We start from the raw sequence: 15,314 nt of genomic DNA on the forward strand, positions 1-15,314 counted from the left end.
GAGGTTTGAATCCTCTTGAATCAAAGTGTATCCTCTAGCACTTATCTTTTGATCCCTCATAGTGTTTCCCTCTCTTTTCTATTTTTTGAGGTTTAAATGAGTCTTTTAAAAGCTCTTTTTGCTCTGATTAATTGTTGTTAAATAATCTTTGCGGATGGCTCGATTCCTCTTTTATAGTATCTTCCTAGGGTTTTGGCGTGCTATTGATTCCCTTCATTTGTTGCCCTGGGTACTAAAATCAATATTGTGTCAGTAGCATTGGTGATTGGTCATTTTCTCACTACATTCTTTTTTTGAGATTTTCCCCCAAAAAGTCTCCAGCTGGCTTTCCTCTTTTAGGGGGTCTTGAGGGGTGACTTTTGATCTCCTTTCCCAAGGCTTCTAGAGAGACATATTCAGACCCCTCATTTTGGCTGCTTCACTCTTTATCATTTTCTTTAAATAGGCAGATTCCCTTCTATCAAGCTGAAAGATTCCTGGCCACCTTCTTGCTTTTCCCAAGGTACCGAGCTTCTTTTAACCAAGTGTTGATTTCTAAGTCATCAGCTTTTTTTTTTTTTTTCCCTGAGTCATGAGCGGTTGATGGGACATGTCTATCTTCGTTCCTTGTGTCCATAAGCATGCTTTATTGAGTTATCCAATTCCCAACTGCTTCTTTCCTACATTTCCCGAGGATCCCCCCTAGTTCTGGCAGTTCTAAGATGTCCTGGTCCAGTCTCTATATAGGCTCCTTAGGGGTTCTTCTCACAAAGGCTAAGCCAAACTTCTTCTACTTTTTCTTCTTTTTTCTAAGGTTTAGGGCTTGTCCATTCATGAGTTTGGACTTCTTTTTACTCATTTTAAATGGGTTTTGGCTCATGAGTTGGGCCTTGCTCATCTTTGAGAGTCCATTAGTTTTAGATTGTAATACTTGTAATAATTTAGACCTCAACAGTGTGTGATCAAAAATAGGAAATTAGAATAAATTGTTTGATTTAAATGGAAAGAAATTAATGTATTGCTAAAATTTAATAATAATTATGACAAAAATGTTTATAATAATTAGGAAATTAATGTATTGCTAAAATTTTATTGTAATTAGGAAATATAATTGTGACAAAAATGTTTGTAATAAAATATATTTAATGTTTGATAGTAAACATGACAAAAATGGTTATTAACATTAAATAATATATTAAATCACTCTTAAATGAATTACTTATGAATACTTCACTCATAAATGAATGATTATTTTCTTTTAAAAAACAATGAATGGTTATTTATTGTTGACACATAGAATTTTTTTTTTTGACAGGCAACAATATCATAGCAAATAAATGAATATTATACCAAATAGATGAAAGAAATCATTGTTAAAAAAAAAAAAAAAAAAAAACAAACAGACGAAAGAAGTTACAGAATATGATGTGTCATTACGCATTAATCAAAGTTAACATTTTGTGTATCCACCAGTTTTAAGAATTCATGAATGCGTACAATATCAATTGTACATATTTGGCACAAATGTAATCCTCTAGTTACCTTTTTTACAACATAGATTGGTCTATAACTGTTTCTCTCACTTTTCAGCACTGCAAAATTTTCCAGCGCCTGCTTAGCAGTTATCGCGAGAACTTCCAGTCATGCAAAAACCCAGTAGCGGTAAAATTTCTTTCATAGTTTCTTGGATTTTTTTAATTTAATTTTATTTTTTATATTTTATTTTATTGAATTGCTTCCTTCACATTTGATGCGAAGCTCAGTTACAAAGTTTTGATTTTTTTTGCTTGTTCTAGTGCTTAGAATGAGCGTAGTCTTGTGAATTCTTGATGGGTTTTTTTTTTTTTTGGATAATATTTATTGCTTTGGGAACAATTGGCTTCAGTGTGTCAATAGTGGGATTCTCGTTTTGCTCATATTTGGGTGTCAGAATTTGCTCATATTCTCGTGTCAATAGCTTCAGAATGTTTAGAATTCTGAACTTTATGTGGGTTTCAGAAAAGTTTGGTTTGATAATTGAAAGTTAGGTTCTTTCATGCAAAGAGCTGTCTCAGAGGTGTTTCGATTTTGAAGTTCATAGTTCATGTTTAGTTTGATGTGCTTCCATTTGGCAAAATGAAAAATATTTTTTGTGAAGAACAAATTTTTAATTCATAATTTCGTTTTTTCTAACACTGTAGGGTCTTTTATACTCCCTGTGAATCAAGTTCCCTTGATGGAATATATTTCGTAGATTTTAATTTTTTCAGTTTGGAATATTCTATGTAAGGTATACCGTATACCATGATGCAGGATTAACTTCTTTTGGATATTGATGTTGACACGTTGTGGTGCTGTCGATTTTGGTGAGTCATAGTTACATAAAATTATAGATTGAATTTTACCTATTCTATGAGACACATGAACGGATTGAGAAAACCAATACATATATGAACTGTGATGTTAAGACTTAGATGTCGAATTGCATCAAAAGAATGTGTAATTGACTGCTTTTTTTTTTTTTTTTTTTACTGATGTTATAATGTTTGATCATAAGAAATCAGTGTTGTCATAGGAAATCACATTTTTTAAAGCATCTATGTAGCCCCCTGAATTATTCATCTTTAGTTTGGTGCTTCAAGTCATCATTCCACCCTTTCGAGTGTATGCCTAATGAATAATGACTCTCATAGGAGCAAGGATGGATGTTGTTGCAATAGCAAAGGGAGACAAACTCATATTGAGGGGGTTGAAGTTCCATGGGTATCATGGGGTGAAGCCAGAGGAAAGGACGCTGGGTCAGAAGTTCTTGGTGGATGTTGATACCTGGTTGGACCTTCGGCAGGCTGGTAAATCTGATTGCTTGTCAGATACTATTAGTTATACTGATATTTACCGGTACGCCATAATTTTACACCTCTTATAATACCTTGAACCGTGACTTGTCATAGATTACATGTCTTCTCTCTTTTTTATTTTTTATATTTTTTTTTATATATAAATTTTCTTTGATTGGAAGAATTCATCTTAATTTTTATAATTTATTGAAATCAACTTCTTAATGATTCCCACTAAATGTAAATTTTTATGGCAACTGCAATAATAAGGCTGAGATAGTATATGATTAGAAAATATTAACAAAACTAACCTGCATAATATAGGTAGTTTAATAGATAATAGTAATCGTAACTTATGATGAATCTTATCATTCTATGAGCTATCTTTATGTAATGTGTTACGCCTCAAACCCAAAAGGATCCAAAATATGAGAAAATGAACTACCAAGAGAAACTGTAGGGGATTTTTTTTCATCAAAGCAAAAACCCTCAATTGTATTGGAATTTTAATTTACAGGCGCATTGGGTGTGTAGTTTTCCATGTACTAAACCTTTAATTGATTTGGGGTGTGACATTATGCATGCTCTGTTTGATACAAGATCACATTTGATAGTTTGAATTGGTTAAATGCAGGATTGTTGAAGAAATTGTGGAAGGGCCTGCTCAAAATCTTCTAGAGTCAGTGGCTCAACGCATTGCGTCTACCACTTTTATGAAGCACCCCCAGATCTCTGCTGTTCGTGTGAAAGTTGGAAAGCCTCATGTTGCTATTCCTGGTTCTTTTGACTACTTGGGTGTTGAGATTCTCAGATACAGAAGTGTAGATGCATCAAACTGAACTCATTATTTATACACATTTTCGCTTTGTCCCCCCACCCCTTTTTTGAGACCTGAAAAAAATAGAGGGGGATGTTGCATGTGTTGCTTGTAATTTCTTGCCCGAGTTTGAATTGGTGCTAGCAATTGATTTATGAGGTTGCGGTTCTTTCTTAGTGCTTACCTAAATTTTATGTATTTTCTTTCATTCTTTGTTTACTTGGACTCCACCTTGGAATTTATCCAGTCCCTTGTCTAGCAGTTCCTGGCACTAACTTTTGGATCAGTTTTCTATAAGAGATAATATGTACTTGGGATTGGGAAATGTATCTAGTTTTTAATGGGATTGCGCTTTACATGAATGAAAGTTGGTATTGTATTGGTATGCAGTTAATTATAACTCATTATCCAATTATAAAAATAAAAAAAACGTTGAAAAGATGCTCATTTAAGATTGGCAAAATATGTTAAAAAACCTTTTAGCTCAATGACATCGTTTAGTCTTCTTCAAGGAGAGAATCAAGTCCAAATCTCCCTCCCGAATGGGAAAAAAAAAATGATTGCCGAAATATGTTAACTGTCTAGACTTAATTGTGCCGTAGAAAGATAACCAATGATGCATTATGAGAAATTTGTAGGCAGGAGGAGGATGCAGTGGTTCATAACCTGTGGAGGTGTCCATGGGCTCAAGATGTTTGTCCAGGCTGTTCTAGGAAGCTTCAGAGGATGAGCCCCAATATTGATAGCTTTTCAGTTTAGCACAACCTTGCTTGTATAGAATGTGTAATTGCTAATATAGTAATATGATAGGTTTTTTTTAAACAAAAAAAAATTGTATACATGTGTCAATATTATAAAGTCGTGTGAAAAGAGATCTATACAAAAAATAGTCTACTATATGAACAATTATAATTCGAATAATAGCCATATAAGATATAATAAGAGTCACATTGAAGCATTTTTAAACTTCCAAGCACTAAACTGGAACAAAGGATTAAATTGAAGTCTTCTATTATTTATAGTTTAAGGACCACAATCGTGTTTCGTACAATTCCCTTAAGAGTTATCACAGCTTTCATGTGATACCCAATTGCAATTTCAGCCAAGCATGATGGACTCTGTCAACTGGTATCCAATTATTGGTTTACACGACCGAGAACTGTATTAGCATAAGCAACTGAAAAAGAGAGTTAAAAACTCAGTAGTATCAAAGAGCTTGGAGGATTTAAACTTTCATTCTTGAAACAGGACACAAATAAATAAATAAATATTTCAATGTAAATATTATCTGACTGCAAAAAGTCTGCTTCAACACTTCTACAATACAATTTCCACTGAAATGCAGACATAGGAAGACTCTTCTCTCAACACTTCTACAGAACTTTCTTTTAGATTGTGGCACATGTTAGTAAAGCTGGTTCATGTAGCCGTACCACTTGATTCATGACTGTTGGCTTTGCCTTTGCGATTCCAGATAGAAGTCGTCTCAATAAGCTTATGAGGTACAAGCCGCCTTTCTCGCTTAGTAAGCTTGCGGAAGTTGTGGACTCTGAGTCTAGCTATCTTGGCCTCCTCTTCAGCAGTCATCTCCCTCACTACCACTGTTAGTCGGCACTCGGGTCTCTCTTTGACTCCACATTTTCCTTTAGCATGATAGGAAACTCTTTTTCTATAGAACCCCTTCCCGACAAATGCCTCAGCTGTATGAAAGAGAGTGCAAATAAGCAAGCTAAAATAAAATGAAGGGAGAAATTTCACTTGCATCATTTACCAACAAGGAGACGGTCTAGATCCAATCCATGGTTATGAGTTGCATTTGCTCGGGCTGAGTGGATAACCTGCACATAACAAATTCTTATCACGTAATGTAAATTGGCAATTCATTTAAAGAAAAAAAAAAGGTTCTCCTTCTATGGTACTTCTAACACACCTTCAAGACTCAGGTCCCAAGTTTCAGGATATTATCATGTGAAAGTCATAAGCATTATGACATAAATCAAATAGATTTATGAAAATTTCAAAACCCAAGTACTAAATCAAGCAAAAAAACCCAAGTGAAATTTTTATTTTATTTTATTTATGATTAGCGAGTTACACATGCATATGATGGTTCTTGAACTCACAACCTCGCTCTCCATGTAGCACTTATTAGGGTAGGAGGTGCCAGTCAAGGTAGAGCTCATTGGCATGTGCTAAATCATTTATATGATGATAAACTACTATTTGCATGACTTCTTTAAGAAAGAATTACAAGGAAAACTGACACCTTAAAGAAAGAATTACAAGGAAAACTAAGTCCAGATCCTGGTACCAGAAAATGCACAACAAAAAATAAAAAACAGAAAAAGAGAGAGAGAGAGATTTATGAATGAAGATACTATAACCCTTTCTACTTGGTAACGTTGACAGTGTAGAGTGCTTGTATAACCTGATACACAGTTTTTGCTGCTCGCTTTACTGTTACTTGCAACTGCAACAGTGCATCCTCAACTCGCATCCCACGAACTAATGCAGCAACCAAATTGACCTTTTTTGGACTCTGAAATCGCATTAAGTTAAGGGGCATATCAAACTTAAACAGATGCCATTCAGGTGCAACAGAGTAAACACATATTCAATGGTCCATTCCAAGAAATCCTTTATGTTTAATGTCTAAACTGCACTAACAAAAATCTGATTCAACACACACAAACTTTTATATCACCCGTCTCAAGCAACTAAAGTTTGGTTAAAAATGAAATAATAAAATTTCAACTGCTAGGATAATTAGCAGCTGACTACGGTGCAGTAATAGGCATCACTTACATTTTCATAGGTTTTAACCTAATTATTTCTTTGACTTTTTGTTCCCCAAATTTAAATGCATCTCCCTGTTGTTCTCTGAATTCTCACAGTAATATCAGTTAAAAAAAAAAAAAAACCAAGACAGATGTTATGTATAAGATTGTTCATAGTCATGGGTCTGTTACTTCATATGCTAAACCCGGGCTTTAGTATTGACCAAAACAACAAATAAATGCTACCATATCTCACTATGGGAATAACATATCTTGCAAAGTGTCCCAGGGCTTTGGCTTGGTGACATCAATGTGGAGTGTAATTGGGCCAGATCTCACTATGGAAATAACATATCTTGCAAAGTGTCCCAGGGAATAACATACCTTAGTAAGTTGTTTTTTGACAAGTAATCTTAGTAAGTTGTTCTAAACCCCCTCTCTCATTACAATGGGAGAGTATAGGCATTCATGGTAACTAAATCATAAAATTGTGCAGCATTTGAATACTCAAAGCCATACTGTTACTACCTTGCGATCTGGGGTGCTTCGAATTCATTGTTTCCTTGGAAGGGGGTTTGGAAACCAAAGATTCCTAAACGCGTAGCGTTCTTTTTGTGGCCTGCTCTATGAAGCACGGGTGTGGCGTTTGGGCCGCCGCACCCGCGTCGGACGCGGCCGGACACGGCGACGCGCAGGCGACGCCGCTGCCTGCGCGTCCGTGCCGCGTTCGGCAATAAAAAACTATTTTTTTCGGCGCGATTCGCGCCAATACGGCGCCGATTCGGGCCGACGCGCGCGAAATCGGGCCGATTCGGGTGAAATCGGTCCGGCCGAAATCGGCCGATACCGGCCGAAATTCAAAAAAAAAAAAAAAAAAAAAAAACAACAACAGGTGCTTATGGCTGGAAAAAAAAAAAAAAAAGAGGTGCAAACGCACCGTTTGGAAAAAAACCAAGACCCAACCCTCTCCCTCTTCATTTTTCTTGAGCCTCTCTCCCACTCTCTACCTTCACTCTTCAGCTAGGCTCTCTCCTATTCTCTGTATTCTAGTTATTATTTACCATTGTTCTTAAATTTGGTATATATTTATATAATGTGAAAAAAGTATGTTTAGCAATATATTAAAAATATAAATAAAAATATTTTTAATAATTTTTTAATCGCCGCACCCCGCCGCACCCGCACCCTACTTTTTCAAAAATTGCCGAGTCTCGCACCCGCTCCCGCACCCGCACCCGAATCCCGAAACGCACCCGTGCTTCATAGGGCCTGCTGCACATGGTTGGATCCTCACTTTGGATAATCTAATGCTTAAGGGTTGCCATTTGGCTAATAGGTGTTGTATGTGTTGCTATGATGGAGAGTCGGTAAATCACCTTCTTCTTCATTGTCCTGTTACCCATTCCCTATGGAATTTTATGCTTCAGGCCTTTGGTATTCTTTGGGTTATGCTAGGATCGGTGGCGGGTTTGTTATCTTGCTGGCATCAGTGGCATGAGAAGCATAATTCGGACATTTGGAACTTGGTTCCAAGATGCTTAAAGTGGATTGTGTGGTTGGAACAAAATCCTCGATCCTTTGAGGACAAAGAGAAGACGTTGGATGAGTTAAAGCTTTTATGCCATCGTAATCTTTTGGAGTGGTCTCGATGTTGGGGTTTTTCTGATTGTTCTTCTCTTTCTGAGTTTTTGTCCTCCCTTAACTTAGTTTCCTGACTACCCTTTGTTTATTGTATTGTTTGTTCCTTTTATTTCTTGTTGTTCATCATCATGAAGTTCTTGTATTTCTCTTTTTTCTATCATTTATAAAAGTTTTCTGATTACCTATCAAAAAAAACATTTAGATTACTTTATCCACCAATTATAAAGTACAAAAATAGTCATTTGTTTCATCCTGATAAGCATTTATTGGAAAGACTGAATCAAAAGCAATATAATAATTTCAATGGCTCTAATAATCACAAAAGACTGAAACCAAAATGAATTAGATATTCAATTGTCCCATATATATTCCCAGAGGAGACTGACTGATGCAAAAACAATGTGGTATCTCATACCTGTTTAATGCCCTTCAATATAGCTTGAACTTTTGAAGGCTTAGAGACAACTTTCTGGTTCTGGTCTTCGCTTTTTCCACTATTTATTGCCAATACAGGAGTCAATGGAGATGGAATGGCTTTTTCCTCAGATGATTCTGCTAGTAACTTCCTTGAACTGGAAATTCCCTGGATCAGTAAGAGATTCAAATTAATAATGATAGTAAAAAGTATATACACACAAAAACATACAATCAATTAAGTTGAAGGAGAATGTTTGGCATCAACTCTTCCTGAGCCTTAAAAATTTCCACTGATAAAAAGAATTGCCAATACACTGAACTACAAATTCAGAGGCATTGTTCAAGATTTGTCCCATCAAGTAGGAAGCGCCTCAGGTACACACACATTGTGACAATATTTACTTTAGAATTTTAGACATCGCAAATGGTTTACAATATATGCCCAGGTGTGTTGGAGGTGTGCCGTGGTTAAAATGCTACACAGCTTCTCTTATAAAATATTCATGCTACATACGATAAAAACAAGAACTTTACTAAACTAGAGGACAAGTGAGGAACTCAAAAAGGAAAATGTTCAAGATTCAGGGGGAAACAATAAGGCAAAAAAAAGTTAGCAATACCAATTGTTGAAAATACTGATAAAAAGGCCTTGAGATGTTTGCAGATGGGGGTCTCCATAGTCTCTGAAGATTAGTTAATTCACCTGCAAAAGCAGCCCGTGCTATTCAGTCCTCAAATTTGAGTTACAAAATGCCAAAAAACACTGAGAGCCAATTGAAATAAATATGATTCCAAAGACAACAACAGGAAAAGAGATTTCAAGCACACAGCTTGGTTGTTAATGACAGGTGCAACAGCAAAAAAGAAAAATTCTACTTAACATTTTTCATTACTAAAGGTTCAATTTTCAATTTAAACTTAGTATGACAATTTTTTTTTCAACCCAGGAAAATCTGAGACAAACCTGGTGAAAAAGACAATTCCAAGCGAGAAGAAGAAAAGTTGGCAGATACATTGTAACTATGTTCCACTCTTTTCCCAACACGACGAAGTACAAAGTGTATATGTCTCTGCCAGCCCACCATGACCACAAAAGCTAACTCAACTAACAAAATCTTCCGCTAGAAGAATATCAAATTATCTACAAGGAAAAATTAGCAAAATTCTACAGTCAAAATCAAGAGCACAATAATGCAAAAAACACTAGACATTCAAATTTATACAAAAATATCCAAATTTTTAATAACCCAATTGAAATGTTGGTCCATAATAGACTACATTTCAGCTCAAATCAAATAGTTCATTTCCCATTTGGAGAAACATATGTTACATTTAAAAAACAGTACAAAAGTTGTGCGTTTCTGAATATAAACCCTCCTAACCCTTAAACCCACAAGGGTTTATAAACTGAGTTTTTTTTTCTTTCATTCACAAAATGATGCAACTTTGACACACAGATTTCAAGCTTCTCAAAAGGGCAAAAGTACTATCAACAACTTCTCTGAACAATCAAAATCCAAAAGCAATTAAACTCTTTCCTAAATCTAAACCTGGAAAAGAAATGAGTAATCAGCACAAACTCACTCAAAGTCAGCACCATATAAGAAAGTGAGATTTACCCAGTAATTTTCTTTTCCTTATTATTCCTGGGGTTTCCCGAGAACCAAACAGAGAGTGAGCACGTGAGATTTACCTGAATGATCAGCAGTGAACTCTGAACAGTCCTTTTGAGCTTTCGCAAAGAATGAAAAACTGCCTAAGCCTAAGGTCCTAGGCAGAGTGGGCGCGTTTGAACCGACCCGGAAACCCAACCCAAAACTGGGCATATTGACGGGTCCAGCTGGGCCGGAGCCATGTAATAATGAAACCCAACACAACAGATATTATAGAGGACTAGTAATTGTAAATTGAGCCCAAAATTTTAAATCTTTTTCTTGTAAAATTTAATAGTATTTTTTTTTATCTGTCTTTAAAAAATCCACAGAATTTTTATAACAAATCCACAAAAAATGAAAATTGAGATAGAAGACCCAAATAGATTCTTGAGTCTTCTATCTCAATTTTCATTTTCTTAATTTAGTATTAAGACTAAATGATTTTCTTGTATGTTTGCATTAATTATTGATACCATTTTATTTATATAGATATAATTGGATTTAAACTTATTGTAGTCATTTCATGATAATTTTTTCTTTACCATCATACCAATACACTGATTGATCTCATTTTAGTGTAAGTGAGATTATAATTCATGTTTTTTATTCAATGAAAAGAGACCAACTGAGCTATTTTTATTTTATTTTATTTTTTGAGCTATGATTGCTACATTTTAAACTAACTATTAAGATAGCATGGTGCTTCCTATAACCAACTGAAAAATCAACCACATTCTTTGCTTCCTTTGTGCAATGAGCTATTTGGTTTGCCTCTTGAGAGCAGTTGTGTAAAATAATCCTTCTCAACCAAGTTGAGACTTAATCAATTGAGCTATCAAAAACCATTATTGATATTAATTTTATTAGTATTGTTGATTATAATCACTAAAATGTAATCCGTACAATGCATAAATTAGCTTCATATAAATATATATATATAATTACATGGTTGTTACTGTAAATCTAACAATTGAAAAATAAATAAATAAATTTGATTAACTCTAGAATATGTATATATAATGACGTGAAAAAATGTAGATCCTCTATGTTCCTTTGAATCATTGTCCAAAAGAGGAGAGACATGAAAAATTAATAAAGTTTCAAAGATGGAGGTATTCATACATATACATATCTTGAGCATCAATGACCAAGTTCAACCAATCAAGGTACACAGAACCTTTTTGCTTTTAAATCCACAGACCTACCCACACCAATATATATATATATATATATATATATATATATATATATATATATATATATATATTTGGTTTAAAGAAAGAAGAATAAGACAGCAGAAAGATGTATATAATCTAACTTATATAAATACAAATTTATAATCTACATATTTATATCAAGAAATTTGATTCAATCATCAAACACATACTTTCAAATTTACCCTGTAGAAGACCAGATCAAAATCTATAATATGGTTGAATAATGCTCATGCGAAGGATCTAATTAATAATACGATTTTGTTAGTGTTTTTGGGTAATGGGAAATGTAATGATTGAAGAATTATGCTTATTATTAGTTCTGAGTTTGGAATTTTATGAGTTTTAATTAAAATTCAGTTCTTATATTGCCTGCATTTTTTGTCTATTGTATCAAAATGCTTAAATCCTTGTAATTTTTCGTTCAATGGATTATTATTAGGTTCTTAATGATGAAAGTTCGAATCTTGTGGAGCGTTTGACGAAAAAATGAATGTGCAACACACTGAGAAAGACTTTTGTGGAAAAAAATTTGACGGCATATATTTCATCACAAGTTGTTAAAAAAGCATGCTTTCAATAGTTAGCAACTACATATAACATCCAACTTCTTGTAGACTGTAGACATGATACTAAAAGAGGAAACTAAATAGAGTTTTTAACTATCATTGGGGGGTAATTATGCAAATTTGACTTTAAAGACTTCTTGTAGACTGGTTGTTAAAAAATACATGCTTTTATTGTCTTGAATGATCCAAATTGAGTGTCACCTGGGTTGTACAGATTTTCAAATTCAAAATTATACAAAATTGACTTTTTCAGATTTTCACTGATTATTGGCCATGAAGTTTGTTATCTATAATGTTTATAATGAAATTGTTGTATATATAAGTATATACATGAATAGGTTGTAATAATGATGTTTGAGTTTGGAGAGTATTGTTTCATAATATGAAAATTCAAGTTTTGGAATTTTCCAAGTGAAAATTCGAAATTCAGTATTTTTGATTGGTCAAAACTTTGGCTCAATCGATCAAAATGGTAAGAAAATAATCCTGGAGTCTCTGGATGATTCGATCACTATTCGATTCATGTTCGATCAATCGAAAAAAGGGAACTCTCGACCTATCGAAACTTTAAAAACTGAATTTTCTGCAGAATTTTCTAGTGACTGTTCAGAGAGTTTGAAGAGATTTCAAGCCTTGCAAATAGTTTTATGAAACATTCTAACTCTCCATACATCCCTTTTAAAGAAATATAATCCAAATGGGTATAAATAGAGGTTTATGTTCACTTGAAAAATAAGTTAGAGAGAAAAATTAGAAATCTTGTAGTTGTTCTCCAGAATTACTATCTGTAGAATTCAATAACTTGGTTGTATCTTGAGGACAAATTTGCGGTAACCTTTTAGCAACAATAGTGTGGGAGCAAATACTATTTAAGGATAACAATTTTGTGCCTCCAAGTTATCTTTTTCTATTTGTTTTTTGTGTTATCCTTGTTCTTCCTTTATTACTTTATGTATTATTCCTAACAGAAATTGATTTTTTATTCTTAGTCCTTATGGACTTAATTTTTAGTAACTTTGGTTACATGTTTTTTTTTTTTTTTTAACCTACAGTACTTTCATAACTGGACTAACAACCATCATAGCTCATTACTTTGCTTTGAAACTAATTTTCTTATGCCCATGATGGTTAGTACTTTTATGAAATTTGGTGTTAATCCTTATTATACTTTAATTACTTCACTCTTATCAGTTACCAAGTTATCAACATACATACATAATTTGTAGTTTTTCATGACTATGAAGCTTTTAACTTGCGTCCTTTGTTCTCCTGTCCTTGACAGATGGACAAGTTCTACACAGGCAAGTTTTAGAATGTACCCTTGCTATGGAGTCGAATTTTTCAACAAGTAGATCTTTAAGCACGCAAAGACTTTTTTTTTTCCCTCTTTTCTCATGGAAATATGTATTGTGATAGTTGAAAAAGTTATTTATAGTCAACTATAATATTATTAGGAAAAAACTTAGATACAATATTTAGGTGTTGTTTCTTAGGTTCATCTCTTAAAATTCAGCCATGTGACTTTTATCTCATGGTATGAATGTGTATTTTTAATTAAAAACTGCCGCATTGTTGAATTTTAAGAGGAGAACCTAAGAAATAGCATCTAAGTACTATACCTAAATTTTGCCCATATTATTATGACCTTGCATTTTTAAAAAAAAAATATTATGACCTTGTAATTAAAGTGTTTATTTCAATAAAATTCTTGTTATTATGGCTGAGCAAAGTGTGCAATTCAATGTGTGTTTGACTCTAAATTAAAAAGTTATTTTTTTTAACTATTCAGTTTATTTTTGCTACTATTCATGGGCCTATTGCACTTTTTAGTACTATTCATGAGTTTTACTGTACTATTTCAGCTAATTTTACCTTTATTTATAGTACTTTCAGCAAAAAATTTTCAGTTTTAGCAAAATAAACAGATTCTAAACAGATGCTCAATATAATTTTTTTTTTGTTATTTTTTTGACCCAAGGGATGGTAGGGATGACTTTAAAATTTGACCATTCTCTCCGTTAAGTATTAATATTTCTTTTGGTTTACAATAGTGCAGTTGCCAAAAAAAAATAAAATATGAGAACACAATTGATTAAAGTGCTAGCACCATCTAATTTAAGTGGGTTTTTTTCCGTTGTATATTTTATTAGAACTTACCCAAGGGCGTGCACTAACAAATATTTACGCTAATTTAAGCACAGTTACCCAGATTAATACACAAAACTTACCAAAATTTGCACTCTCAACTACTCTATGTGTTTACACTAATTTCACTCACACTCAATAACTCATAAAACACATACTCATTATCAAAACCCATCTTGACATCAACCCCAGTTTGTAAACTCCATTCCCAAACAAAAGCTAAAACACTACAACGACAAATATTTACCGACAAGCTCTGATCACCTTCAAACAGAACTTCAATCACAGCACATTCAGCCATACCCATTTTCCAAACCCAAGCAAGCAAAATCATACAGCTCTAGTCATCAAAATAATTAGTAAAACTGAAACAAAAAGCAAAATAAAGAGAGAAGGTATTTGAGAAACAGAGAGAGGGGAGACCCAGATGCCACCAGTGGGCGGTGGTGTGGGACTAGCTGAAGCCATGCAGAGAGAGTTATTCGGGGAAGCTGAAGAAGAGAAATGGCAGAAATTGGAAGCATGCAAATCGCCATCGTAGACATATGACACGTGCCAATTTCCTGAGCATTAGATTGAATCCATGGCTGATATTAAAACTATTATTGATCTCAATCCTCAAAACCGCATATAAAATATAAATAAATAAAATTAAAGGGTGGGGGGTGAAAAGAAGAAAACAAAGAAAGCAAAACTTGTGGCTAGGGTTTGCTCTATACGGTCATTATCTTAGTCTTAGACTTGGTAAAAGACAGCAAGCAAAAGGAAAATAAGAGAGAGAGAGAGAGAGAGACAACTAGCAGTCTAGAAAGAGAGAGAGATATGGAAATGATACCGTGATGTGTTTAAAGAGATTTGGGGGAAGAAAATAAGGGCAATGAGGATGATTACCCGTGAGAATTGGGAGTGTACCACTGCGGCTTTGCAATCTCCTTATGAGGTAAGCATCTCAGGATTTTGGATAAGAGAGAGAGAGACACTACAAATTCAAAGTCTAAAAGTTGATCAATGACTATCAGACCATCCCCCATCTATTTATTTTGGTTTTGTTTTTTACTTTTAGTTTTGTTTTTTTAACAAATAGTTTAAAGTTAAAGTTAAACGATTAAACTATTATTTTATAAAGAGGTTTAAAATTTGTGCGGTGTGTTTAAGAGTTAGGCTTTTTTGAATATACACCATTGTAAGTTTTTTTAAAAAAAAACTTTCTCCCCTCTCCCTGTGTGTGTGTGTTAAAAATACTTAGTATTCTCAAAAAGAAAAAACAGTAGGTTAATCCCACAT

General features: G+C 33.8%; 2 protein-coding genes across 4 annotated transcripts; one reads left to right on the plus strand and one right to left on the minus strand.

Annotated features, from left to right (window-relative positions):
• Positions 1 to 1,370: 1,370 nt before the first annotated feature.
• Positions 1,371 to 4,006, plus strand: LOC142609884 (dihydroneopterin aldolase 2-like). 2 transcript variants are annotated; one of them, XM_075781610.1, is made up of 4 exons: positions 1,426 to 1,641; positions 2,272 to 2,324; positions 2,652 to 2,856; positions 3,430 to 4,006. In XM_075781610.1, the coding sequence occupies exons 2-4, from the start codon at positions 2,294 to 2,296 to the stop codon at positions 3,632 to 3,634; spliced, it is 441 nt and encodes a 146-aa protein (XP_075637725.1). In that variant the 5' UTR covers positions 1,426 to 1,641; positions 2,272 to 2,293; the 3' UTR covers positions 3,635 to 4,006. The 2 variants fall into 2 exon arrangements, with proteins under 2 accessions (XP_075637726.1, XP_075637725.1); XM_075781611.1 differs by lacking the exon at positions 2,272 to 2,324 and having other exon boundaries at positions 1,371 to 1,641.
• Positions 4,007 to 4,814: 808 nt separating this feature from the next.
• LOC142609372 (uncharacterized) lies at positions 4,815 to 10,294 on the minus strand. 2 transcript variants are annotated; one of them, XM_075780940.1, is made up of 7 exons: positions 10,141 to 10,294; positions 9,412 to 9,588; positions 9,068 to 9,150; positions 8,446 to 8,613; positions 6,041 to 6,151; positions 5,384 to 5,450; positions 4,815 to 5,312 (listed from the first exon to the last, which is right to left on the minus strand). In XM_075780940.1, the coding sequence occupies exons 2-7, from the start codon at positions 9,530 to 9,532 to the stop codon at positions 5,032 to 5,034; spliced, it is 831 nt and encodes a 276-aa protein (XP_075637055.1). In that variant the 5' UTR covers positions 9,533 to 9,588; positions 10,141 to 10,294; the 3' UTR covers positions 4,815 to 5,031. The 2 variants fall into 2 exon arrangements, with proteins under 2 accessions (XP_075637055.1, XP_075637056.1); XM_075780941.1 differs by having other exon boundaries at positions 10,067 to 10,177.
• Between the last annotated feature and the right edge of the window lie 5,020 nt (positions 10,295 to 15,314).

The sequence above is a fragment of the Castanea sativa genome, chromosome 9, assembly GCF_040712315.1.
Source record: "Castanea sativa cultivar Marrone di Chiusa Pesio chromosome 9, ASM4071231v1".
In the NCBI taxonomy this organism is placed as follows: domain Eukaryota; kingdom Viridiplantae; phylum Streptophyta; class Magnoliopsida; order Fagales; family Fagaceae; genus Castanea; species Castanea sativa.